We start from the raw sequence: 26,699 nt of genomic DNA, 5'->3' as shown, positions 1-26,699 counted from the left end.
ACAACCTCTTCCTCTTTTGACGGACAATCATGGCCCAGGAGAGATTGGAAGAAACGCTCTCGTGGGTAGCCTAGAGGTAGGACGAACAAAGCTGCTAAAAAGGAAGACTTAGGCACAGTGTAACAGTGGACATAGGCCTTTTCCTGCCCCGAACCGCAAACGTGCGCCCAACGTTCTAATATCGAGGCATCAAATCATGCAGGTCATTTCGTGGACCAAGATTGGAGATTTTTCCCCTCTCCACGTGTTTGGGGTTTTGGCAATTTCTGTGGGTGCAATCTTCCCGGTTAACGAATGTTGTAGGTGTCGTGAACTAACACTCCTAGTATTGTGCGTATTATATTCTATACGCTGTCTATGCGACGACGGTGAGCCCACTCGCGAAAGTCCCAGGCCCCCTTTCCCGCAAGTTCTCTTACCTCCCTTGCGCCATCACGAGTCTGCGAGGTAGAGAGTCTCATGCCGTTCGCGACCTTCATAGCAAGTATGGACCGGTGGTCAGGGTCAGCCCCGAAATGGTCTCCTTCGCCGCACCGACCTCCTGGAAAGAGATATACGGTTACCCGGGTGTGAAGAAGTTCAAAAAATCCGGATACAGACAGCTGCGTCCCGGGGTCCCGGACTTGCTCACGGCCAACGGCGTGGATCACGCCCGGCAGAGGGCCGCGCTGAACCGCGCCTTTTCAGACAAGGCGTTGCGGGAGCAGGAGCATTATTTCCAGGACCACATTGACCTCTTTCTCAAGAGGATGGAGCAACGATGCGATGAAGGAAATCCTATCAACATGGTCAAATGGATGGAATTCCTTGCATTTGACATTATCGGCACCCTGGCATTTAGCAGTTCCTTCAACTGCCTGGAAGACCAAGGGTATCATCCCTGGGTGACGCTACTTATGAACTTCTTCAAATCGACGCACTACGTCCTCACAGCCAGGATGTTTGGGATCTTCTTCCCTCTTGTATTCGTCTTCGGTCCGATACGGCATCTCATGAAAGGCCAGGAACATCTACGAAGGAGCTACGAAAAGGTCCAACAACGCCTCGCCATGCCCGAGGACGAGAAGCGGGCCGATTTCTGGACGTTCATATCCCGCCAGAACGAACACAAAGAGGGCTCTATGTCCATTCAGGAGATGGAGGTTAACGCTGCTCTTATTATCCCAGCGGGCAGCGACACAATCTCCACCACCATCGCAGGCTGCATCTACCTGCTGCTGAAGAATCCTGAGACAGTGGCGAGCCTGCGCAAGGAACTCCAAGCGGAGTTCAACTCCGAGTCAGAAATCACCATGGCCCGTCTAGCCAATCTACCCTATATCAGGGCTGTTGTGGATGAAGCGCTGCGCATGTATCCTCCCCTCTCGGGGGACCTACGCCGCGAGGTTCCCCCCGAAGGTGCCGCGATATGCGGCCACTTTATCCCCGGGGGAACGATTATCAGTGTCTACGCACTCGCAGCTAATGAGAATGCCCATAATTTTGCCCAGCCACACCGGTTCACTCCAGAGCGGTGGCTCAAGTCAGAGGAGCGGCCAGAATGGACGAAGAATGACCACCTCGATGCCTGCCAGCCGTTCTCTGTCGGCCCTCGGAATTGCATCGGCATGAGTCTGGCTTATGCGGAGACAAAGCTCATTTTGGCGCGGTTATTGTGGAGGTTTGATTTGGAGTTGATGGATGATGCGTTTGAGATTGAGAAACAAAAGGTTTATATCATGTGGGAGAAGCCACCTCTAATGGTTCGATTGAGGCGGCGGCCGTCGTAGATGGTCAGAAAATTTGCCAATAAACGCAATATTACAGACATAGATTTTCTACGAGTTAATACGTGATAGTGAAAGCTGTTTTGACAATTTTGATTCCCAGCTCCATGCCCTGGTGAGCGGAGATCCTATGGGAGATCGTGTGGCCAACCAATCAGGACATAAATTCACGGTGGCGACAAAGCTTGGAAATTAGATATGGGATGGAGGGGAAAAGGTGGAAATACCTCCATCTGGGTCAAGTTAATATCAAGGCAGCAATACTTTTGCACAAAGTCACAGTGAAACAAGAATTTTAGCTAAATTCTGTGATAAATTATCTCTCCTGTAGCCTCACCTTCAAAGGCTTCGGCTCATAAACTAACCACGCTTTTTGGTCTAGCCAAGATGACGCGTCCTGTTCAGCTAACTCCATATCAAAAGCCCAGATCAGTCGCGCCAGGAAAACCCGCGCTTCCGCCAGAAAGATTCTATTCCAGTGTTAGGGAGTTCCTATGGGATGGATGATACATGAAGGGTCTCCTTACTTGGAACCAATGCAATTCCTTTGCCCCATTGAGAAAGGCTGAAACGCATCGAGACGGTCATCTTGAAATGCCGGGTCATATCTCGCATCTGCCTTCTCCAAGAATCGCTCCGGGTGAAACTCAAGAGGGGCCTTGAAATTCTCCGATCGAGTATGAATGTTGTAAAGGCTGACGCCAATCACTGAACCGCCGGGCACAAAACGGCCAGCAATCATCATACCACCCTTTGGAGCGACCCTTGGCAGGTTTCCGGGCGTTGGGTGGTGCAATCTTAAGGTCTCGCTGATAACAGCATTCAGGTAAGGAAGCGGTTGTGTTGTGGCAACCTTGATGTCTGACTCGTCGTGAAAGCCCACATTGGCGACCTCTTCAGCAGCAAGTCTCAGCTGTTTGGGGTGGCGCAAAAGGAAGTACATCGCGGAGGTGATAGCGATAGTCGTGAGCTGGGAGTTTGCAATGATGACGGCTAGGCCGTTGGTGAGCACCTCGCTTTTGGTGATACCCTTGTGACCTTTCTCGCTGATCTTACCGATGATCGGGGTCATAAAGTCAGAGCGGGAGTGGCCTGCAGCCAGGCGACGGTTGATTCGTTCCGTGGTCAGCTTGGTGTTGGCAATCCGCTGCTTCGACGTGACGCGGAGGAAGACATAGTACAGAATCCTATCTAGTGGCGGAAAGCGGCTGAGACAGTTCCTGACTGTACTAAATTGCGCGTGGAGGAAAAACCTCGTGACCCAGTTCTGGTCACCCGTGGTCTGTAACGTTCCTGGGGACTCGCCCCACGTTAGGTCGGAAATGATGTCGAAGACTGCGTACCCAATAATCCTCTGGATGTCGACGATCTGGGATGGGCTGCCGTGTAGCTCGGCCTTCATTCTCTGGATAAGCTGCTGGGCGTACTCCTCAATGATGCTAGACTGCTCTCTCAGGGCCTTGTCCGAGAAGGCGTTGATGAACGCGCCTCGGATGCGTTTATGATCATCTCCGAGTGCAGTGAAGAGAGAATTAGCGCCGTTCAACGGCGGAGTAAGACTGTAAGGGTCCTTGTTCAAGTCTGGTTTTGCTGTGTAAATATCCTTCCATGCTTCCGGCGTAATGTAGGTTAGCTCATCGGGGGCAATTCGAACCACCGGTCCGTACTGGTCGTGGAACTTGTCGAACGAATGCCACACGTCTCCTTTGATGACGTGATATGCCCAGGGTATGCGCGAAATAGCCCATAGCTTGGGGCCTGGGTACTTAGAAAGAGGATGTAGGAAGGCCAGGTACGCCAACCGCAGGAAGATTGTCTACGAACTATGTTAGGAACCCGGCATAACTTACTGTGGATTGGGAGAGCTCAGACTGACGAATAGAACTAGTATTGCCAGAACAATCCAAAACATTGGATGTCGTGTGCTCCACAGCCATGGCCTATTCTGGAGGGCTTCTAACTGCGAAGTCGGACTAGCGAAGCACCTTAGCATGAATAACCACAAATGTTTCGTAGGGGCAAGTTTGCTTACCTGATCATGATCCCCTGAATTAAAAGTGACTAGGCCGGGGAAATGACAACGGGTTTCTATTCGAATTCCGGATTGATAGGCTTAATGGCAGAGGTTTGCTCAAGTAATGCGTACGAGTTTGGTGTTCGGCGTATTATCTGCTAATGCGACGAAACGTTGTGCTAGAAACCACCGGAAACTAGCCGCAGCACTGATTGGTGCAGAAATAGTCCGATACGCTCATCTTACAGTTACCATATGGCATCTTTCTTTTTGGGATGCTTTTATTCATTCAAGGAGGACTGAATGCTCAACGTGTTGTAAAGTATCGTTTCGTCAGATATTCAAGCATGGAAAGCAACTGATTTCAATTAATACTGTGCGCGGCTGTGGCCGCCCTGTTACCACTGTCATCCAACATGGCAGTGTCACTTACCATCTTCGGCCCTCAGAGCTGTGCCCCGTCAGAAACCTATCTAGACTCCGTTCGATCATTCATACTGGGTCACCCCATCCTTGGGTGCATATCGCAAAATATCCACGCTCTCAACGACGTTTGGTCCCTCCTAGCAAATGAAAACCCCGACATTGCGGCCCTCAGCAATGGACAAAGATATACGAACATCCTCACTCAATGGCTCACCGACGGGTACTCGGAGCTTGCGGCCTCCACCTCCTCAGGAATCGTGGCTCTTCCTCGTCTGGCCATCATCCAGTTCACCCAGTATTTCCAGTTCCTAGACAACCAGGGTATCACACATGCTGAGTTAGTTTCTCAGGTGCGTGATCTGGGGGGTATTCAGGGTTATTGTGGAGGACTCCCAGCCGCCGTCGCGCTCGCATGCGCCAGAAGCGAGCAAGAGCTAGCCCAGTCCATCTGCATTGCTATCCGTCTTGCTTTTGCGATTGGGCTTTACGCGGAGCTTGGCGATGATTCAGATATTCCTGGAATAACGACGGCCGTAGTCAGGTTGAAGAGAGAAGGACAAGCTGAAGAGCTAGTCCGCATGTTTCCACATGTGAGTTGACACGTGAAAAGCGCAACATCATTGACATGAGAAATTGCAGGGCTAACCATCGTTGATACAAGACCTATATATCGGCTATTAACGATCCCAAGTCGGTCAGCGTGGTTGGCCCAATCAAGCAGTTGGCAGAGTTGCAAGCCTATGCCACCCGGCAGGGCTTGCTGGTCCGCGGCATGGGCATCCGAGGCAAGACACACAATCCGGAGAACAAGAGCCTAGCTGCCGAACTCTCCGCGTTGTGTGAAGCATCTGATCTGCTTCGCCTTCCTGAGCCGAGTTTGCTGCAGGCTGCCGTGCGATCAAACCGAACCGGTGCCATTCTCAATGAAGGCCCCTGGACCAAGGAGATTGTCGAAACCATTCTCGCTTCGAAGTGCGAGTGGTACGAGCTACTCTGCAACATCGCCTCGGATCTGAAGAAGACGGGTATTGAGGAACATAGAATCGTCTCCTTCGGGATCGGAGACTGCGTGTCCCTGATGCCGTTCAACAAGCTGGGCCTTCAGATGACCAAGACAGACTGGAGCGGGCAAAACAAAGAGGCGCCCAAAACTCCAGTCGGGAGGCTGCTCAACGGTCATTCCTACTTGTTTCCCGAAAATGCCGTTGCCGTGATTGGCGCTTCGGCCCGCTTGCCTGGTGCACGCAATATGCACGAATTGTGGGAGCTCCTCTCCAAGGGTGAGGATAGACACGAAGAGTTGGGGTCCGACCGCTTCGATCTGTACGGCGGCTTTCGGGCCTCCCAGAGCGGCAGTTTCACAAAGAATCGCAAATTTTACGGCAACTTCGTCGACGGCGTGGATAGATTTGACAACGCCTTCTTCGGCATCAACGCACGTGAGATGCTCAACATGGACCCTCAACAACGCATGTTGCTGGAGCTATCTTACGAGGCCATGGAATGCAGCGGTTACACCCGATTCCACGTGAGATCGCGCGGAGATCCCGTAGGGTGCTTCATCGGCGCCAGTTTCGTGGAGTATCTAGACAACACAAATGCCCACCCCCCTACGGCTTACACATCGACCGGGACGATCCGCGCGTTCCTGTGTGGCAGGCTGAGCTACTACTTTGGGTGGTCTGGTCCGGCTGAGGTCATCGATACTGCTTGCTCCTCGTCCCTAGTTGCCATTAACCGGGCCGTCAAGTCCATACAAGCCGGCGAGTGCTCCATGGCTCTCACCGGCGGCGTCAACCTGATGACTGGGGTGAACAATTTTTTGGACCTAGCAAAAGCCGGATTCCTCAGCCCTACGGGGCAATGCAAACCCTTTGACAAGAACGCGGACGGGTACTGCCGAGCTGAGGGCGCCGGGCTCGTTGTGCTAAAGCCCCTGAAGCAGGCTGAGCTAGACGGCGACCGCATCATGGGTGTCATCGTTGGCGCTGCTACAAACCAGGGTGGCCTTTCCAACGGCCTCACTGTTCCGTCCTCGGATGCGCAGATCAAGTTGTACCAGTCAGTGCTCGAGCAAGCCAACATGAGCCCTGACCAAGTTACTTACGTCGAAGCCCACGGCACCGGTACGCAGGCGGGCGACCCCTTGGAGATTGCCAGCGTTCGATCTGTATTTGGCAGCCCCAAGAGGACCACTGAGGTGCAAATCGGCTCTATCAAGGGGAACATTGGCCATTGTGAAACTGCTGCCGGCGTTGCCGGTCTCTTGAAGACTATCTGCATGCTTGAGCACCAAGCAATACCACCTCAGGCAAGCCACAAAGTCTGGAACCCCAAGATACCAGCCCTCTCCCAGGACCGAATGGCGATCTCGACCAGCCTTAGAGAGTGGGACGCACCAATTCGCGCCGCACTAGTTAATTCCTACGGTGCCGCCGGCTCGAATGCCGCACTTATCTGCTGCGAAGGCCCCAAACCATCACAGACACTGCAACATGAGTCTCCCATGCAGGTTGGCGCAAAGTGGCCTATAATTCTGAGTGCACAGTCGGAAAGTAGCTTGAAAAGATACAAAGACTCACTGGTCGATTACCTCACAAAGGCGACGCCTCAACCCCCCATCTCTGACGTTGCCGCAACGTTGGATGAGAAACGGCGGCGTCATAAGCTCTACGTTGTATTTGAAGCAAGCAACACTCGAGAGCTTATCGAACATTTAACTGTTGATGGCTCCCAAAAGCCACCGCTCGAGAGAGGTACTCCCTGTCCTGTGGTTCTCACATTTGGTGGCCAGAGTAAGCAGACTGTCGGCCTCGACAAGTCTTTCTACGAGTACTTCATCACCTTCAGAACTACGCTCAACATGTGTGATGATATTCTTCAAGAGCTCGGATACTTGCCTATCCTACCAGCAGTTTTTGACACTACTAACATCCCAGACATTGTCGTCCTGCAGACGGGCTTTGTGGCTGTCCAGTACGCCGCCGCTACAACGTGGATAAGCGCTGGCCTGAAAGTTGACGCCGTTATCGGACACAGCCTCGGTGAGTTGACGGCATTGGCCGTAAGCGGAAAGTTGTCTATCAGGGACTGTCTCAAGCTCGTGGCAGCTCGTGCCAACTTGATGAAGACCAAATGGGGCCATGATAAGGGCTCCATGCTGGCTGTCTTTTCCAGCCGAGATGTCGTAGCAGACATCCTTGCCGGCAGCAAGCTCGAAGTGGCCTGCTACAACTCGGACAAAAGCCAAGTAGTCACCGGAGAACGCGGTGCTATTGCAGATCTTGAACGCCGTCTCTCATCAAAATCACCGCCAGTCAAATGTTTGAAGGTCGATACCAGCCACGGCTTCCACTCCCACCTTGTCGACCCTATCCTCGACGACCTCGCCCAAGTTGCGGCCTCACTTGAGTGGAAAGAGCCGGCTATTCCCATCGAGTTTTGCACTGAGAGACCAGCGGACACAAACAGCCCATATAGTCCATCCGACCACGCGCGCAACGCCGTTTTCTTGGTTGAAGCTATGCGGCGCCTGGAGCAGACCCTCGGACGCTGCGTCTTCCTCGAGGCCGGCATGAACACGGCTATAATGTCCATGGCGAAAAGGGCCGTTGCGCAGCCGGACATCCACAGTTTCATCGCTTTGTCAACTAAGGATGCGGAGGATCCCGCAAACGTCATCTCACGCACCGTTTGCTCCCTATGGTGCTCATCCGTTGAAGTTACGCACTGGCCTCTGGTGCAGCCGGACTGTAATACGAACTATGTGTGGCTCCCTCCGTACCAGTTCGATCCTACGTCCGCCTGGCTTGATAATGTGGACAGAGCTGCAGTTCTTCAATCCCAGCTGAACCAACGCGTCGAGCCTGAAGTGAATCAAGCTAGGCCAATGGTTACGCTGCTTCCTGAGCTCGAAAACTCTAGGAACAACGCGGAGCGTTTCCGTGTGTCCGTCGAGGGTCATCGTTTCAGGGGCATTGTCGCCGGCCATGCTGTTCGAAACCGTCCTCTGTGTCCCGCGTCTGTGTACCTCGAGTGTGTCACCATGGCCCTGAGTATTGTGGCTGGAGATTTGAAAGACTCATATCTCGACTTCCAAGGCCTTGACATACAAGCCCCATTGGGCATAGGAGCTGAGATTGTCGAAGTCGTTCTGGAAAAAGCGAGCACCCACAGCTGTTGGGGCTTCAAGGTCGTTAGCCGTGACCGCAAGGAGACGTTGCATGCTAGAGGCCGCGTAACCAAATCTTCAGAGTCAAAACTAGAGACCATTGCCCGCCTTTTGGGCAAGCGCATGGACTCCCTTGCAGACAATGCCGATGCCGAGCGGATGCTGTCGAGACGTGCCTACAGCCTCTTCTCCAGGGTCGTCACATACGCAACGTTTCTCGAAGGCATTTCTAGCATTACCATGAGCGGCGCCGAAGCCGTTGCTAAAATTGTCACTCCTCCTGGTCAGCCTGGCGTCGATGAGAGCACCGCCGTTCATATCTGCGACTCGGTGACCCTGGACAACTTCATTCAAATAGTCGGTTTGCTGATGAACACCAGCGATATGATTGGCAACGGCGAGGTCATGGTTTGTACTGGAGTCGACAGCTCCATGATCGCGAAGGGTGTCAACATGGTGGATTGTCGATCTTGGAAGGTCCATGCTTCATACACTCCGTCTGGTCCCAGTCAGGCCATTGGCGATGTTTTCGCCTTTTCGGAAGACGACTCCGTGGTGGCCGCCTTCACTGGATGTCGCTTCGCCAAGCTCGAAATAACGCGCCTCGAGCGATTGTTGGACCCGGTGAACCAAGTTGCTGGCAGCAAGCCCCCCGAACCCAAAGTCCAACACCACTCTGTGCCGCCCCCTCCCCCAGCCCAGCTAGACATAAATCCTGGTATGACGCCCGACATCAGCAGCAGCCCATCCAGTGATGGGAAACCGTCCTCTCCGCCGATTGAAAATACCCTTCGTCAAACTCTGGAGACGTACACCGGCGTGGCGGCTGTAAGCATCCTGGACGACACCATACTTGGGGACCTCGGGCTCGACTCCCTCGCCGCGACTGAGATGGCTGAAGAATTACAGTCTTCTAATCAAATATCCATAGACAGCCAGGAACTTGTGTATATGTCGGTCAAGCAGCTGGAGCAAAAAATCTACGGCTCTTCCGCAGGTAAGGTTGTGCCAACATTGATAGCCCAAGTGTCTACAAACGGAGTCAACGGGGCAATGACTAGCACTCATTTAAATGGAGCCGGTGATATTGACAAAGTTGGCTCAGTACTGGGACCCAAGCTGTCAGAGCTGCTAGTCGAAGTGACTGGTGTTACTATCTCCGCAATCAAGCCCCAAATGACACTGGATTCGCTCGGGGTCGACTCCCTCGCCCTGACCGAGATCGTGTCAGCCCTGTCAGAGCTCTGCTCGTCCCCACCCAATACGGATGATATATCCCCTCAATCCACTATCAACGATATTCTACAGACTCTGGGAGCGATGGGAGACCACAGCAGCACCGACAGCAGCGATGGTGGGGCCACCGGTAGCGCGGACTCCGAGGAGACGAGCTTCTCTTCACCCAGCTCAAAGATGGAAAACAACGAAGCATGCATGAGGACGGACCCGGCTACGGGGTTGCTTCGTTGTGAAGCCGAATTTGAGAGGGCGGCAGCCAGTAGGGGGTTCCAAAACTACTGGGCAGAAGTGGCTATGAAACAAGACGCCCTAACACTCGCCTACATCTTCGAGGCCTTCCAAAAGCTCGGGATCAACTTTGCCTCCATGAAGGAAGGGGACAGAGTACCACAGATCAAATACCTGCCCAAGCACCGTCATTTGTTCCAGCGTCTGCGGGGCATCTTGATGAAGCACGACATAATCAAGCAAGAAGACGGAAACATCATGACCCGTGGAAACAAGACGGCGTCGACTAAGCTCTCTTCCCAACTTCACGAAGAGTTCATTCATCAGTATCCGAAGTATGCAATTGAAGCCCGCCTGATGAATCTCACGGGGCCCAAGTTGGCAGAATGCCTTACAGGAGATGTCGACCCAATCAGGCTGCTCTTCGGCTCACCCAGCGCAAGCAAAATCCTCGAAGAATATTACGGCCGCTCACCGATGTTGTCAACTATGACAAGCCAGTTGGTGACGTTGATCACAAGCTCTTTGGGGGTTCCTGAACCGAAGACGACCTTGCGAATCCTCGAAATCGGTGCCGGGACCGGAGGCACGACAGCCGAACTCGCGGCACGTCTTACTGATATTGGCGTTAGGGTTGAGTACACGTTCACGGACGTTTCCTCCAGTATGGTCGCAAAGGCCAAGATAAAGTTCGCCCAGTACGGCTGGATGTCGTTTGAGAGGCTCGACCTCGAGCAGCCTATGCCGGCTCATCTTCAAGGGAAGTTCGACATTATCATTGGAACCAACTGCGTGCATGCCACAAAGGACAAGGTGGCTACCACCCGCCGCATCCGGACGATGCTCAACAGCGACGGTTTCGTAGTCCTGTCCGAAGTGACCCGCATTATCGACTGGTATGATCTCGTCTTTGGCCTGCTCGAAGGCTGGTGGCTGGCCGATGGGGGTTCCTCCTACCCGCTTCAGCCCCCAGAGGTGTGGATGAAAGCATTCCAAGATGTTGGATTTGCTTCTACTATGTATTCGCGGGGCAGTTCCGAGGACGCAAACACGCAGCACCTTCTCATCGGCAGCAACCGTGTCGTTAACGGGTACCCTGCGTCTGCCCCTGTAGCTCCGGCGCTCGAGAAGATGACAGTCGTGTACAAGGAGGTAGACGGGGTGCAAATTGAGGCAGATGTCTTCTGTCCAGCATCGGCGCCAACGCAGCCCATGGCCATCGCACTCATGCTGCACGGCGGCGGACACATGACGCTTTCGAAACGAGCAATCCGCCCCGCGCAGACGGCGCATCTCCTGTCTAACGGGGTCTTGCCCATTAGTCTGGACTACAGGCTATGCCCTGAGATCAATGTCATCGACGGCGCCATGGCAGACGTCCGGGATGGTTTCGTCTGGGCGAGATGTATGCTGCCGTCCATTGTAGCGAGCAGGGGCATCATGCTAGATACCGAGCGGATTGTGGTCATAGGCTGGTCAACTGGGGGTCACTTAGCCATGTCTACCGCGTGGACGGTGGGAGAAGCCGGGGGCACACCGCCGAAAGCCGTCCTGTCGTTCTATGCGCCGACCGACTTTCTCTCCAAGGATGTGTTCCCGCGTCGCAGCACCGCACGTATCCCGCACCGCATGTCGCGAGACCAGATCTTGCAGATCGACGTCTCAGGAACGCCCATCACGAACTACGACATGCAAGGCGTGGAGGATCCAGAGCTGGGCTGGGTTAAGTGGGGAGACGCGCGCTCCGAGCTGCTGCTCTCGCTCTTCAGAGAGTCCAGGGAGTACGGGCTGTCTCTCATGCTCAACGGCGAGCCCGGCACGCGTAAAACCGTCCAGGAGCTCTTGTCGGAGCCGCCTACCTGGGAGAAGCAGGCATCAATGTGTCCGACTGCACAGCTGCGGGCCGGAGAGTACAAGGTGCCTACATTCATCATTCATGGTGAGGCCGACGACATTGCTCTGTTCGAGTCGGCATCGGAGTTACACCAAGAGATGAAGCGGCAAGGCATAAAATCCGGGTTCGTGGCTGTAAAGAATGGATCGCACATCCACGATCTACGCCTGAAGCCTGGCATGGCAAAATGGGAGGAGCAAGTAGCTCCAGGCTATCAGTTCTTATTCGACAGCTTGAAAGACTGATTCCCTGTGGTAGGCCAATTGAGGGGGAGCAGGAATTGTAGACATTCTAGATTGAATATGTTTGGTGGAAAGTTTCTCGTAAATGAGCAGGAGGCCTTGATTTATCTTCCGTTTCAAATAGACATACTCATTGCAACACATTTAGCTTAGCTCCTATCGTGTCTAATGTTGTGTGCGTATACAGAAGCTTTGCTTATAACTGAAAACCAAGGGGAACGTAATACCAAATCGATTGCAGGTTTGATTAGAATTGTTAGTAGGCTCTCTGTACCTAGGTAATAAGGATTAATCATCTCTAAATAATTTCTTTATACCCTTACGACGAGCTGTGGGGCATCGAGGCAAACTCGTATCCATAGGTTCACGAGGGATATCGGGGATTCCTCTAGACAGGTCTGGAAATACATGCGGCCTAGATGAGTCGGAATCTTGTTTCTGTGGACTCGAGGTAAATTTTCACAAGGGAATCACAGACAGATATTCCAGGTTATGAGTAACACTCAATTAACTTCATTAATTGGCCTCTGCACTGCAAGCCGTTATTAGAATGGAAGGAAGGCAGCGCCAGGCTTCTCTCTGGTTCGATCGGGTAGATATCTCAGCGTTTCTAAGAGTTTGGAAAAACTTCCTCGCAAAGCGAGAAGGTCATGAAACAGAAGGGAGGCGGCGAGAAGTGAATAGGGCATGTCGCCAGGCTTGCATCCACCGCGAAGACCGAATTTATCTAGTTCTTGAGGGGATAGCCGAATTGCAACCTAGACACTCAGCCCTCAGTACATATCGGTCGATGGCTGGGGAGACAGTAGAAATGTAGAGCTCGCCCCTAAGAGGCAGAGTCGCCCGTCTCTTTCTTCTCAGCGACGTCGGCGGCCTCTCTGTTCTCGCTTTCAACCGTCTCCCTGTTCTCGCTGTCGACGGCCTCCTTGTTCCCGTCACTGTCCTTTTCCTTGACGCTCTTCCACTGGACTGCCAAGGCACCAATGATGGTTAGACTAGCCATCACGGTAGCAACTAAGAAAGCGCGCGTAATGGCATTGTTGTAGGCCAGCTGGACTAGTGGGAGCTGCTGTGGGGGGACCGATTGTTGGAGGCTCGTCGCGCCGGACTGCAGGATGATGGTGGGGTCTAAATCGGGGACGTACTTGGCCAGGTCGGTGGCAAGCTTGTTGGCGAAAACGTTCTGGCCAATGGAAACGAAGATGGCGCCTCCAATAGATTGGAGAAAGTACATTAGGGACGTGCCGATCGAGACTTGGGACAGGGGGAGGACGCTCTGCACAACGATGAGAGGTTGTTGGACTCCGAGACCAACACCGATGCCAGCCTGGGAAGGGTTTTGTTAGTTCTTGGTAGCTACACATATTCCGAAATAGAATGGTCCTCACCATGGCCTGGTATCCGATCCATTGGTTTGAGCCGTTGTCAGGGGTGAATGTTGTCATCAAGCCAAGGGCGACGGATGACACGATGGAGCTCGCGATCATGAATGGAGCGTCTGCAGCTCGTCAGCTTGGGACTATCGAAGTTGTTGAGTCAACAGCTCGCGCTTCTTACAGTATCCAATGACAGTAACACCAATTCCCGAAATGATGGAGACGATGACTAGTCCCAAAATCAACGGCAGATTTCGAATGCCAGATTCGACGGCGGTCGTGCCCTTGACCGCCTGGAACCAGACCGGAAGATAGTATATCAGGACAAGGAAGTAGGATCCCAGAGAGAAGATGTACCAGGAGGCAGCGGCGATGGATCGGTTCTTCAGGAGACGTGGAGGGACGGTGGCGGTATCGCCCTTCCAGAACTGAGTCCTCAGCCAGACACAGAAGAGAACACCGAACAGGACGAGGAGCAAGATGATTCTCCAGTTGGACCAGGGGTGTGCAGTGCCGCCCCATTGCAGGGCGAGGAGCAGGCAAATCACGGCAGGCATAAAGACTGAATTTTTGACAAGGTCAGTTGTGTTCCGATAGCTAGTTGCCCATACACCATAGAGCTTCCCCAGAACCTGTACTCACCCGCGGTACCCGGCAGATCAAACTCGGAGATGCGGTCTCTGAAGCTGAGTTTGGAGGTTTCTGTCCTGTGAGGGGGCTTGAAGAAGAGAATGATGACCGCGACGGCGACCGCTCCCAGGGGTAGGTTGATGTAAAAGCACCACTGTAGACGACACTGAGTCAGATCGCGTCGAAACCATCGACATCTTCCTCTCCCAGAATACATACCCGCCATGTCACCTTATCCGTGAATGCGCCGCCAAGTAGCGGGCCAGCAACCGATGCGATACCATACATGGCACCGATAAGGCCAGTATACATGGCGCGCTTGGGGGCTGGTATCGAGTATGTGATGACTATATAGTTCATGAGCATTTCAGTCTTTGCCTAACGCGGTACGTGAGACAAGGAGTAAGTCCAGAGATTACTCACTAATAACAGCACCACTGGAGATACCTGCTGCGCCCAGTCCCGCGATCGCTCGGCCACAGATCAGGGCCGTCGAGTTCGGCGCCACTGCACAGACGAGAGAACCTAGCTCGAAGATTCCGATGGCGGCTAGGAAGACCCATTTGATGGAGACCACAGTATAGAACTTGCCAAATAGTAGTTGCACCGAAGCCTGTGTGAGAAGATACGCTGTTGCGCCAAACGTCGTTAGCGTTGGACGCGGGATATGTTCTACGTTGCTACTCACCGCTTCCATACCAGCCAATGTCCGCTTGGCTGGAGAACCCATTGGTAACTGGTCATTGTCAGCAAGGAAGAATACGTGTAAAGGGGAAGCTGGTAAATAAAATAAATGATGAAAGAGCAGAAGTGGGAAGAGGAAAAAGAAGGACGTAATAACAGTCGTTAGGTCTAGCTCACTTTTTGGAATAGCCTAGGACGCGATAGCGTCAGTTGAACCTACGTGCAGGGAGTGCAAGAAGAACTCACAGTCGCGATAATAGTGTTATCCTTGGCCCAAGGTCAGCGAAGTCGATGCACATGACTAGCCTCGCCTTATGGGAGGAGAAATAAGGACGGCATACTAGAGCAGCCAAAAAGACAGAAAGGCACAAACTCAGGTTGATCAGGAACAGTTTGGCGCCCGTGGGGTACTCGACAGGAACCTCGACAGGGATTGCATCAGTGGCAGGCGGCGTGGCGTTTGCAGCTTCAGGCTCGGGGGATATCGACACTGCACCAGCCGAAGTTTCAGTCTTCTTGACTTGGCTGCCGTTGTCGACAGAGCCTTGTGTAGTCACTTCGGTATCAGCCATGAGGAGAGGATTTAGCAGAGCAAAGAGAGAAAGGCAAGAGAAAAATGAGAAGACAGGAAGGATAGAGGAGGAAAGAAAGCTCCCTCCTGTTCCCCTGAGGTGATTTCCCAAGACAAATGAATCACGGCAAGTCGGCGCTCTCCGCCTTCGAACAAGCGACTCCAATCGGTGGGTTTTCCTCAACAGGCGGTTTCGTCGGCGTCGGGGTACCACCAGCTGGAATGTACGGAGTAACGGTCGGATGATTTTCTAGTCTTAATTATTCTCATAGCAGGCAGGGCAGGGTTCTTATTTGTCTTTTTCGTTTGCTAGCTAATATTCTCCATTCCGTTCACGGAACAATGCATCCAACAGGCCACTCTCCAACACCACGTGTCTGAACTCCACAACCACAAAGGGCGGTCAGGGAGGGAGAGCGGCGTGACACCCCCCCCCCACCCCACCCCTCTGACAGGTATCATGCATATTCGCACCAAATACTGTGAATTGCAGCCCGTATAGTAACGAGCTTGGCTAGCCAAACCACTAGCCAAACTGCAGGCAGAACCACCCTGCTCACTTTGTGGCGGGCACTTAGACCCGTCCGGGCCGTCCCGGGAGCTCAAGGTTAGCGCTGCGCCGAGTCCACTATGACTCATGTAATGCAAAAAGACCCAAACAAGGGTAAGCAAACGGACCAAACGGTGCGTTGGCTCCCCGTCAGGCACCATTACCTATCTGTACGAAACTTAAGGGCGCCGGGACAGGTGTGTGTCTCCCACGCAGGAGGTGGATCAACCCACAGCATTGACCACCAACCATGCAGCGGCTGACGTGAAGGGCAAACAACAACAAGTCTCCCTCCCCTCCCCCTCACCCCCCAACCCCCCAACCCCCCCCATATGACTCAAAGTCTTTCATGTTGGACGAGTGTGATGCTGGGTGATATTTCCCTTGCCGAGAGACCTGTCCACCTTCTACCCGTTTGAAGGCATATTTTAGCGCGATATCTGGTTGGTTCCGATTGGCTTCCCCAATTTGTTGACAATGACTCTTACTTGTTTGCCTTCACTCGCTTTATTCTCTGGAAATATATATACTCTCCAAGATCTTGGTCACGCTCTTTGCTTTGGGACTCAAGACGTGAAGCGGTGAAATACGCCCGTTTTGCTGCTACCGCCGGGGCTGTCGCTTTTCTACTAGTTGCTCTCTACTTCTTCAAACACCCGTCTGTAGTGTTCGATAAAACTATACCTATTCCAACGTCGAAAGCATTCCAGCAGTTATGTTGATTCGCTCCAGAATGCCCGTGACGTGTATCTTGAGCGGCGAACCCACCGGCCCTGAGGTGGCCTCGGCCTGTGTCCAGCTAAGGAGCTCCTTAAGAAGACAGCCCAACTGTCGCAGCTTCAAGCTGACCAGGCGACGTAGGAACGCTATCTTGACGGAGCCGTGAATCGCCTTGTGTCCGAAACTGAGAACAGTCGACCCGAAAAGTGAGGAGTTCTGCATCTGTGTTTGTGTCTGCGTTGTCGTTGGTACTTGCGGTACCTTTGTTGGCCCAGACTGCTGCCCCAACAGGCCATGTTGCCCCTGTCGCCCGTTTCCACGTCTCTCACCGCCGTGAGCGCTTGTTGTGGACTTGTTTCCGCGGTTTCCACCTGTTCTCGAACGCCTGGTCATATCGTCAATAATGGTCCTGTATATCGTCACCACTTCCTTCGCGGTGCCGGCCACGATGAACTGAATCAGCTCATCGTCTAAACAACTATGGCAGTCCTTCAGGATGCCCCATGTCCAATCCAGAACCCTCTGCAGGTGCAGACAGGCATCGAGAGCCGAGTTTGGCTGGACGCTCTTCGCGCTCTTCCTATGGAACAAGAGGTTCGCAGCCGCCGTGTGGCAGAAGCAATCATGGCCAGTAGCAGTTCCCTGTTCGGAGGCGTCCATGAAGGGTCCTAACACAGGGGATGCGGCGACCCAATGCTGAAGAGAAATGCAGTCGTCTGCGAACCTGGCGGGCTCTGTCGGCCAGAACGCCGGGTCTAGGCAAGGAGACTGATCGATGTTCTGGGACTGGGAAGAAGAAGCTGGCACCGCCATCGAGGGGTCCCCATAGTCATGTCTCGCGCTCGTCGCGCTGTCGAGGAGTTTAGCCAATGGGTCGACAAAGAGGTCCGCATCGTCGAGCATGTGCGCGTTCATAAAGTCGAAGACATCGGTGCAAGGGTCCGGCCCGACGCTGTCCATGACGGCGGCCACGGAGGCGTCGATGCATTCTGCAGTGTTCAGATCTTGCGAGCTGGATGACGTCGTGATGAGATCCAATGCTCCCGGTCCCGGTCCTGGTCTCAAGTCATGCTGAGCATCTACCAAACCGGAAACCGCAGTGTCAAGTACCTCCCGTCGGCTTTGATGCCGTGTATCGGAACTGGCACCGGCATCTTCTTGGCCAACGGCACCCTGAGTGACATTGGCGGCAGTAGGAGCGGCGGGTGGCACCTTCCGCGGCCGGCCGGGACGTTTTGTCGGGGCATAACTACAGTTCATCCCGTTCTTCGCACAGCGGGCGCACACGGGCTTCTCCCGGCTACATCTCAGCTTCGATACATGGCAGGGCTCGCACGAATTTCTGAGCGTGTGAGTTCTTGCCGTGTTGTCGCTAGCAGAGACGGCTTTTAAATTCCCGCCCTCGTGCATGTTCCAGACGGTGAAAAGGAGGGATAAGAGCTGAAAACAAATATAGAAGAAGAGTATAATAAAATAGAATGAAATTAGGCAATTCCGTGCTCCGGCTCAGTCCAGTATTGTGGTCTCAGAAAGAGGATAAAATCCGGTCAGATTTGCCATGCAAAGAAAACTTGTGCCGAAACGTTTGGGAGGCCTAAAAACTCTCGTCTTCCGGTGTAGAAGATACGGGACCTTTATGTACAGTACATATTGAAGGATGCGGTGTCGTGACATTACCTGGCAATCTCTTAACCGCCCCCACCAAGACGCCACCAACCCGTGGACCGACTCATCTGAGGTGAGCGAAAACTTCAGGGGGAAAGAAGGGAGTTTGTTTAGAACTTCTAAACAGAGAGGAGCAACTGTTTCTATCCCAGAGGAGCAACTGTTTCTATCCCAGAGCGGCAAATAGTACGTTATAATGTACCAATTAGAGCACGGCTGAGTTCAATCAGCCACATTAAGCCACAATTAAATGATGGTGAAGACGAAAATGCACATCAGCCCACCACGCCAAAACTTCGGCTACTGCACCAAGCCCCGCCCCACCCACCCAAAAGCTTAGCCCTCTCTCCAATGCTACAAACCTAACTAGAGTACCTTCTTGTTACCACACAAAAGCTTAGACTCTCGCTATGCGTAGTGGAGATGTCTAGTCAATCGCCAGGTGGTGTGGGAAGGAGCGAAAAGAGAGAATACTATGCTTTGGTGCACACTGTGTCTGTGCACAGCTGAGTTTGCGATGGGCAATAGAGAGCTTTTGACACGAGCAGGGATTGAGCTCGACCAGATGCGTCCTTGCGGGACCAGAATGGACAAAGGGAAGTCAGCTGGAACCAGTCGGGTTTAGGCTTAGCGGGATGCGCCTAAACTTAAATAGACAAAGAAGCGACAGGAAGATGCAGCAGAAGGTAGAACAACGAAGTAACGTCATTCCTGTGTCGAGGAAAACCCGCCGTGGCGGAACGCTGGTAGTAATTTCTTCCACAACAACGCCCACAACAGTTTCAAGCTGTAGATAATCTCGTGTAAAGCTATGTGAGGCACCAGAGGCATGAGGAACTGGATTGTATTGCTAAAGGAGGGCAACTACGGGTTTATATAGTACTAGATGAACCCATCATGTGACTTAAGGCCACCAATAGCTCTGGGCTGCAGCAGGTGGCATGGCTAGGCAGCAGTACGCCAAAGGAGTGTTGGTGGCTAGCGCATGGAGAGCTCCGTAACTGCAAACATCTTGGGATAGACATCTTGATCTCTGGTCTGTAATACCACAATTTACTGCTGATCTGCACGACATGGCTTCTTCGGACTACCTCGGGCCTACCTCGGACCTGCCTAATATATTGTGCATTTATGCAAGAAGTCAGCAAGTTATAGATCCATATAGAAAGAGTCTATCCCGAGTGAATTACTGTGCTCTGCATTTTTTTGCGCTATAGTAGGCCTCTGCTGCTTCGTCGAGTAGGATTGGCTATTCCAGGGCCCTTCACCCTTGCTGTGCAGAAAATCCAGAAGCAGGTTAGCTGGATTCTTACTGCACCTAACGACCGCCACAGGTGACTCGCATGAAGAGCTACGCACGGACTATGTGATGCCAGACATGTGGCTGAGCGTGGCGTCTCAGCGCCGATAGCGGTGTTCAAGCGAGCACATGACCCTACGGGTCTTTAGATTCACTGCCGCAACACCCTTTTTGCTTATTCATTATTCCATTTGACAAACGTAACTGCGTACTCTAGCCTGTAGTTGTCGCCACGACGCAAGGGCTGCCTTGTGATTGCGAACATGTCATCTCAGCTTTGCTTGCGCCAGCCTTGCCCCTCCTTTTTGCGCTGCGCCTCGCGGCAGGGGTGAATGACTCGCTGCCTCTGCTCCGCACTACCACTACCACCACCGCCGTCATAGTAGCCTTGCAGTTCACCCAGCTCGAACTCTAGACTTATGTTGCGCCGGTAATGCACATGAGACTTTTTCACGAAGCGATGCGACTCCTCTGCCTCAAGGACGACGGCGGTCTTGTACAGACAGATCACTTGATTGGCGAGAGTAATATCCCCCCTTACGCAACAATATCGCACACGTGGGAAGGCCGGGAAGACACTTTCGATGATCTCCAAGAGCGGCAAGACGAAGGGGAAGGCGGGATATACGAAAATTGAATTCTGAGCATAGTAAGCCAGGTAAGCTGGCTGGCATTACTTCCAGGTAGACACCTACTGTATTACCAAGATCCCTTACGATATAGAGCGCCGCAGAACTAGACAATTGTTGTCGCACGTTTTAATAGATGATCTTCTGGAGGACATGCAGACAGGTTCTATACGCTGTGGACTAGAACACGGCCATGCAGCAGTAATCCGCAAACGTCGACTGGTCTTTCACGGTGCACGGTACCGCGCGGCCCCTAAACTAGTCACTGCCAGACTTGGACATGAATCTATTATGCAAGATGAGTCACATGACTTAGGTCAAAAGTCGTCCTGTATATGCTAACATTTCTCTGAATATCGAAGGTGCACATGGACTGTCTCAAAGCCTGAGAGTTCCTGAACAACCTTTCCCACGGGCCATTGAAGATAGCAAGTTGTGCTTATCTCGCGAGATACCTCGCATCATTTTAAAAGTTGCTTTTCATCACGGTTGAGACCTCTGGAAACCTTCCCGGCTCCTGCCCTTGCAACAACGGCCCTCCTACCTTGCCTGCGAACGCCCCATTCATCCATGCGGTCGTATACGCCGCCAGGATCCGCACTATCTCGGCCGGCGCAATCGTGCCCAGCAGACCCGCGAAAGCCGCCGTGTTCTCCCCAGCCGCCTGAAACAGCGTGAGCGCATCCGAGAAGCTCTCGTGCGTCGTGTTCGCAATCGTGACCCACAGCTTCGGACCCTTTAGCTGCGGCCACGCCGCCAGCCAGCTGGGGTCAGTAGCGTTCGCCTCGGACATGTATAGCACTGGCTGGGACAGTCCCGACGGGGGAAGCGAGCCGAAGAGGGTGCCGTCCCAATCGATCGCGCCGCGAAGGCGGGGGTCCTGGCCGGCGGCGATGACCGCGGAGGAGCCTCCCAGAGAATGTCCCAGCATGGCGATGCGGTCCGTCGGGAACTGTCGGGGCCCGCGTTGGGGAAGCAGCTCGGCTATGGCAGTCGCGTTGCTCAGCTGGTCAATAATAAAGGATGCGTCGGCGGCACGAGGGTACACGTACCGGGTGAACTCGTCCAGGGTAGGGCTGCTCGGGCCGTTGTTGTAGACTACGTGGCCATCAGGGTACGTAATGATGTTGGCGTCTTCGGGGTGGTCGATGGTAATGACTATGAAGCCCTCGCTGGCGATGGCGGAGGCGAGGACACTATAATAGAGGCGAGGGATGCTGTAGCCAGGGGAGAAGAGCAGGATAGGGCCGTCATCTAGGGGTGAGCAGCCGCTGAGAGTGTCCAAACACACCGGTAGGCGAGCCTCTAGGAAGAGGGGCGTGAGGTTGATGGAGATGTTGAATAGCTTTTGGAAAAATGGCCCCTGGTAATCGGCGGTTTTGTTAGGCATGTATGAGACAGGCACAGTGGACGCGCACTTCGCAGGTTGAAAGACCGACAGCATCAATGCCCGAGGCGTTGGAGTCGCGGCAAAAGAGTCATTGCGGGTGTAGTCGATGAGGGTCCCAGTAGTCAATGTGACATTGTATTTACCAGGCGGGTTTGGGACCAGGTACCCTGTAGTCGTGTTGGCGAGCAAGAGGAGAAAAATTGAAAGCATAGACCGCATATCTGCGAGTGCCGTTGTGCTGCAACTGCAGTGTCGTCGAGACCCGGGCGTGAGAGGCAGGAGACGACTGGAAAAGAGGGGCCAAACAACTAACGAGCTTTGTTTCTCATTCACACAGAAAGAAGGTCCTAATGTGATGACACGGGGTTCGGAACAAGGAAGGAGACTCAAGGTACGGTTGGGCGATGATAAGGATCAGTCCGAATGGCATCGTACTAGTAGAACATTCACTGAGGAGTAAGGTAGCTATCAAGTGGCAGTCAGGGACTATATACTGTGTTACCAGTCACTATGTGATGTCCGCTTATACATAAATGCATGTAACGGATCACACGTGGTTGAGGGAGGCTGAGCCTCAGCGCGATTCGTCGTTCCGCGCTACCCTTGTAAACGGCGCCTCGTTCCGGGTACGTCCAGGGAATCCCATTGCTAGCGCTGTCTGTGCACGCAGAATTAGCAATTGAGAGCTTTTGTGCAGCTCAGCCTCTCTGACGTCGCAATACTACACTGCTACGGTCAGTGAGCGCGTCGCAAACGCGCCAAGCTCATACCAAACCACAGCCACAAAGCTCAACTATACAGCAGCAGGTTACGTAGACAGCATATCCGCCTTCTCCGCTAAAGATTCTGACAGCGATTTTTCTTTGACCTAGTTTCCTCCTCGCTTCTTGGTCTGTATATCAGCTGCAAAACTTCTTGGTTACAATGTCAGAGCCAAGACCCGGGGGTTCTAAGCGACCAAGAGGCACATATTCCCGCTTGATCTGCCTTGGTTGTCGTGAGAGGCGCATTCGGTGCGAGTTACCAAGCGAAGTTGAGATCCCAGATCAGGGAGAGCTCCGGACGGTTCAGACGCCTTGCTACCGATGCAAGAGATTGGGGGTTCCATGTATAGTCCGACAGACAATCTTAGGTCGACCCGGCCCCGAAAGTAATTCGACTACTGCTGCAGATTTTCGGCCCGTGAGGACCGGCGACTTCGTTTCGCGCATCATCATTGAGCTTCCTTCACGGGGGGTGGCACGCACTCGGCCAGCAACTGTACAGGGCGAGGCACAAGTAGTCAGCAACTGTGTCATCCTGCGGACCAGGTTGCGCTCTTCCAACGATCTGCCGCCGAGCCCGAGAGATCCTGCGTGCTGGAATGGGCATGCACTGCTGATTCACACACCCCAGTCTACTGAGACAGTCATCATCATCCGTGCGGTCGATACGCTTCGATGCGAGAAGGTAGAAGAGGAATGGTTCCGACATCTGCCAGCCCACGTCGGGCACACACGGGCCCTGGATCTGTCTATTAAAGCCATTGTCGCAGCTTGCTCCTACGCCCGAGGCGTACCAAAACTTACTTCTGGCGATTGCTACCAAGCCCTAGTGCTCGCCCTCAATGCTGTGCAAGCGAACATCAAGCAGTCACATGGAGAGCTAAACGATGACATTCTTGCGTCAACGGCGCTGCTGGCTCATTTCGAGGGCGTTATAAAGAAGCATGGCATTCCAACGCGTCCACATGTCGAAGGGTTGGCGGCAATCTTAGCAGCAAGACCTGCAACATATCCAGTCACGCAGCTTGCGAGAGAGATCTTTGACTTCCACGCTTGCGATTCTGCCATCATGGCGGGTATCCAGGGTGCCCCCTCGCCCTTCGAGAGCATTCCTCGAGCGTACTTTGCCAACAATAGGATAGGATGTAGCGACAACGATCGGGCCCAGCTCAAGGCAATTGGGAGCGAGCTATTCATTCGCATTCCGCGGCTCGTGGGGCTCGTTCGCTCTTTGCGACTCCAGCCGTCTCCGCAGAATCAGCTGCTGTTAGATACGCTTTGGCTTTCGAAGTCACTTCTCCAGCTAGAGGATTCTCAAGCTGAGGAGAGACTATTGCGGAACATCAAACTTCAAACTTCAAGTAATCCTGATGCCACCTGGCCTCTCCGTCGGAGTCTGCAATTTGCCTCTGTCGATGATTTCGAAGCACTTACATATTACTGGCAAAACCGCCTGTCTTTGCTCAGACTAGAACATCGACTCTATGACTTATCCGTGTCAATTGACGTACAAGCCGACGATACAGGCGAACCAGGAGTTTCCTTCGGGCCAAGTTTTGGGCCAAGGGCCAATGAGATGTTCCGGCTTGTGAAGAACATTCTGATGTGTGCAGAATATGCCGGAACGCTACCACTTCGCAAGCATGGCCGCCTGTTTGCTCACGCGATGGTGGCCGTGTGGGGTGTAGCGATGGACATGCCGGTGGCCCTCAGCCATATTCAGGATGGAGAAGGGACAGGTCCTTTCCCTCATCTGTTGTTGCGAAGAGTAAACACTACGCTAGCAGCAAAGCCAGATCTCACCGCTGAAGACATGGACGCGGCGGCAGATATCTTTGTAGGCGGACAGCTAAAGGGTAGATTTGTAGAGCTCTACGGCTTGTAATTAACGTCGACGTAGTCGGAGGCTTGTACAATTCTATATCTGTAGCTTATTAATAACTATATATCTTTATCCGTATAGTTATACTATAAGTGTTTCTAAACGTATTCCAATACTTAGCTTACAGTAAGGCTGCACAGTCTCAATTAGATGTTTTGTTATTACAAGTAAGATTTTCCTTAAACCGATAAAAGGTACTGATGGCAAACTCTATAGTTTTAAGCACAAGTGTAAGGACTATCTACTCTATTTACTGCACCTCTATGCTGTAGCTACCCAAATCCCAAGCTGTTAACGCGTTGTGATTGTTGTTGAGCGCTTTAGTAACGATGGCGCGCTTCAGCTGCAGCAGAGCGAGAAGAGGCAGTGAATATTCGATCTAGTAATTGTATGCACGACGCTAGCAGCCCTGAGCGCATCATCAATACTAACTAATGAGGTGCTTGCTCCTTGTTCGAGCCGCTATCGGCGCTGAGACTGCACAGCCGCTCTGCACATCGCAAGCCGCCGTTTATCACGTGAGCCCTGACAGTCGTTTAGAATCGGCTAGGCCGCTTCTACATAGCAAGGGTAGCATTCTTACTTAGCAGTCCCACTCAATAAAGCAACAGATTACTACAGCACAACCAGCTTATTAAACACAATATTCTCCTCGGGATATCTTCTCTCTATAGCATTTTTTAACTTCAGAAGCTTTTAGACAGATGCACGAAACTTCAAAAAGGTCCGAGACAGTCCGAGGTGGCAGCGTCGTGCACGCTAACAGCTGATTGTGGTATTGCAAAGTCATCAAAAATTTACGACGAAGACACTGAGTATTTAAGATGCGGAGGGTCTCAGGCGGCTATTCCGAGATTATCTGAGCTATGTTATTCTTGTTGTTGCTGTTATGATAGAAAGTACTACCGGCGTTCCGCCAAAGTGGGTTTTCCGTTACGGAGGGGTTGACTTTGGCACATATATAACAGCAGTAAAATGTTCTCATACTGCTATCCAGTGGTGCGCAATACCCATAGTATGCTCGCCCTGGAGGAATAAATTAAGGCGAGGGTGGTCGAGTAAGGCACTAAAGAGATGCAGGTATTAGGGCAACACACTAGGACTAGAAGAACACGCTGCGTATTTAGAAAGGAGCAACGTGTTTAAAGTTATTGCAATTACCTACATCTATAGAGCAGCAGCCTCCCTGCTGTTTGCAGAGGACTGTAGTTATTATTATAGCATAGGCTAGAGAGAGTCGACTATCTAACATTCTTAATTCAAGCGCTTTTAGTAGTCCCTTATCTATTACCTACTAATCACTAAAACATTATATTTACATCCCTCCTCCTCTGTCGCTTGCCTCTGTTCTTTCCGCACAACCTTAGACTATCACCTAGAGTGGTTCTGCTATCTAGCGTAAGGTCGGATGTTCTAGAACAGGCTTGTATGGCCTCACCTGACATGTTTGGAGGTCACATGATCTATTCTTTGTATATAAGCACGAATCCTACCAAGCGAGGCTTGTTAGTAATTCGTCTCTCCTACAATACACTTCTATCCTATCTTTCCACGTGTATTAAAGTGTTTCAGCTAATTAAACAACATATTTTTATTCATCTAGCTATTTAAACTAACTTGAAGAATCTAATTACATAGTATACCTAGCTTTAAACTAGATGAAGATAAACCTCTTATGTTTTTTTTAGACTTGTTTCTAACGGGTTTATCAAGCGAGTAAGACAGGTGTAAGGCCGAGATGGTGCTTACGTGCGACGGGTATATATACTATTCTGTACGCAATAATCAACTGTTGGTTGATTATTCGCACCTTTTTAGTTGTATTAGCGTAGTGGTACAGAGCTCTGTCCTTACAACTAGCCTATTATAAACTAGCTCTTTCTTAGTTTCTTAGAAGATTGTAAACTTTTTTACTTCTTTATTCTTATTTATTATACAGTTTGCCTATTAGCTTAATGTGTTAGCTTAGTAATTATTAGCTCTAGCTACATGTTTAATTATAATGTTGTATTAGCTAAGTTCTGTAGCCTAACGTGTTTTATCAGTAAGCTGCGGACATTAGTAAGCTGCGCACCCCACCAAAACGCGCGCGCCTTTTTAACAGATAGCTAAACAGCAACTAAATTAAACCTATATAAGTATATATATAAAATATTCTTAATTGCTTCTACATTAATTTTTTTTATAGCCTTATACATAGCACCTTAAGCAGGTTAGTAGTGCTTGTTAATATGCCTGCGATGCCTAAGCCTGCGCATCTACCTTAACTAACCTATTAGCCTCTGCAGCCAGCCTCTGACCTTCCTAGCCTGTAAGAGTCCCTTCTGTAGCAATATACTGCTGTTACTGTTGCTTCTTCTGCTCTTAGTAATAGTTAGCCTAACACAGCTTAGTGTTCTTCTTTATAAGAATTATTACTAAGTGCATTACTATTTAACATCTTTTAATAAGCTAAGCTATTGCTTAGCTAGTAGAGCTCTGTAATTAACAACTAAGGCAGTTATAGATTAGTTAAGCCTACTACTGTAGCTAAGTAACTGTATAAAGCGTCTCTGCAG

The 26,699-nt window shown here is 51.9% G+C and overlaps 8 protein-coding genes across 8 annotated transcripts; 3 read left to right on the top strand and 5 right to left on the bottom strand.

The window, feature by feature from the left end:
- Positions 1 to 196: 196 nt before the first annotated feature.
- On the top strand, positions 197 to 1,769 carry BDR25DRAFT_329407 (cytochrome P450 4F3 omega-hydroxylase; the record flags this gene model as incomplete). Its single annotated transcript, XM_033692453.1, has 2 exons — positions 197 to 268; positions 327 to 1,769. 2 exons carry the CDS (start codon positions 197 to 199, stop codon positions 1,767 to 1,769), a joined length of 1,515 nt encoding a protein of 504 aa, XP_033540863.1.
- Positions 1,770 to 2,082: 313 nt separating this feature from the next.
- Positions 2,083 to 3,703, bottom strand: BDR25DRAFT_382797 (cytochrome P450 monooxygenase-like protein; the record flags this gene model as incomplete). Its single annotated transcript, XM_033697793.1, has 3 exons — positions 2,083 to 2,236; positions 2,294 to 3,582; positions 3,617 to 3,703. 3 exons carry the CDS (start codon positions 3,701 to 3,703, stop codon positions 2,083 to 2,085), a joined length of 1,530 nt encoding a protein of 509 aa, XP_033540862.1.
- A 481-nt stretch (positions 3,704 to 4,184) lies between these two features.
- On the top strand, positions 4,185 to 11,983 carry BDR25DRAFT_297246 (BcPKS16, polyketide synthase; the record flags this gene model as incomplete). The annotated part of the gene is made up of 2 exons (XM_033688989.1): positions 4,185 to 4,796; positions 4,868 to 11,983. Exons 1-2 carry the CDS (start codon positions 4,197 to 4,199, stop codon positions 11,981 to 11,983), a joined length of 7,716 nt encoding a protein of 2,571 aa, XP_033540861.1. The 5' UTR covers positions 4,185 to 4,196.
- Positions 11,984 to 12,477: 494 nt separating this feature from the next.
- On the bottom strand, positions 12,478 to 15,483 carry BDR25DRAFT_307432 (MFS general substrate transporter). Its single transcript, XM_033690840.1, has 10 exons — positions 15,012 to 15,483; positions 14,917 to 14,937; positions 14,848 to 14,860; positions 14,675 to 14,722; positions 14,410 to 14,616; positions 14,206 to 14,333; positions 13,999 to 14,140; positions 13,538 to 13,918; positions 13,369 to 13,478; positions 12,478 to 13,307 (listed from the first exon to the last, which is right to left on the bottom strand). The coding sequence occupies exons 1-10, from the start codon at positions 15,240 to 15,242 to the stop codon at positions 12,807 to 12,809; spliced, it is 1,782 nt and encodes a 593-aa protein (XP_033540860.1). The 5' UTR covers positions 15,243 to 15,483; the 3' UTR covers positions 12,478 to 12,806.
- Positions 15,484 to 16,121: 638 nt separating this feature from the next.
- Positions 16,122 to 18,266, bottom strand: BDR25DRAFT_307430 (uncharacterized protein). The gene has a single exon (XM_033690839.1). The coding sequence runs from the start codon at positions 17,919 to 17,921 to the stop codon at positions 16,476 to 16,478; it is 1,446 nt and encodes a 481-aa protein (XP_033540859.1). The 5' UTR covers positions 17,922 to 18,266; the 3' UTR covers positions 16,122 to 16,475.
- Positions 18,267 to 19,747: 1,481 nt separating this feature from the next.
- Positions 19,748 to 20,268, bottom strand: BDR25DRAFT_382784 (uncharacterized protein; the record flags this gene model as incomplete). Its single annotated transcript, XM_033697792.1, has 2 exons — positions 20,018 to 20,268; positions 19,748 to 19,986 (listed from the first exon to the last, which is right to left on the bottom strand). The coding sequence occupies exons 1-2, from the start codon at positions 20,148 to 20,150 to the stop codon at positions 19,748 to 19,750; spliced, it is 372 nt and encodes a 123-aa protein (XP_033540858.1). The 5' UTR covers positions 20,151 to 20,268.
- A 150-nt stretch (positions 20,269 to 20,418) lies between these two features.
- BDR25DRAFT_307429 (uncharacterized protein) lies at positions 20,419 to 21,971 on the bottom strand. Its single transcript, XM_033690838.1, has one exon. It carries the CDS (start codon positions 21,712 to 21,714, stop codon positions 20,572 to 20,574), a length of 1,143 nt encoding a protein of 380 aa, XP_033540857.1. The 5' UTR covers positions 21,715 to 21,971; the 3' UTR covers positions 20,419 to 20,571.
- A 250-nt stretch (positions 21,972 to 22,221) lies between these two features.
- On the top strand, positions 22,222 to 24,243 carry BDR25DRAFT_337616 (uncharacterized protein; the record flags this gene model as incomplete). Its single annotated transcript, XM_033693206.1, has 4 exons — positions 22,222 to 22,492; positions 22,541 to 22,731; positions 22,762 to 24,096; positions 24,223 to 24,243. Exons 1-4 carry the CDS (start codon positions 22,420 to 22,422, stop codon positions 24,241 to 24,243), a joined length of 1,620 nt encoding a protein of 539 aa, XP_033540856.1. The 5' UTR covers positions 22,222 to 22,419.
- Between the last annotated feature and the right edge of the window lie 2,456 nt (positions 24,244 to 26,699).

This window comes from Lindgomyces ingoldianus (genome assembly GCF_010093535.1).
Source record: "Lindgomyces ingoldianus strain ATCC 200398 unplaced genomic scaffold BDR25scaffold_50, whole genome shotgun sequence".
Lineage (NCBI taxonomy): Eukaryota > Fungi > Ascomycota > Dothideomycetes > Pleosporales > Lindgomycetaceae > Lindgomyces > Lindgomyces ingoldianus.
Note: the sequence above shows the minus strand (reverse complement) of the source record. Positions and strands in the feature narration are given on the sequence as shown.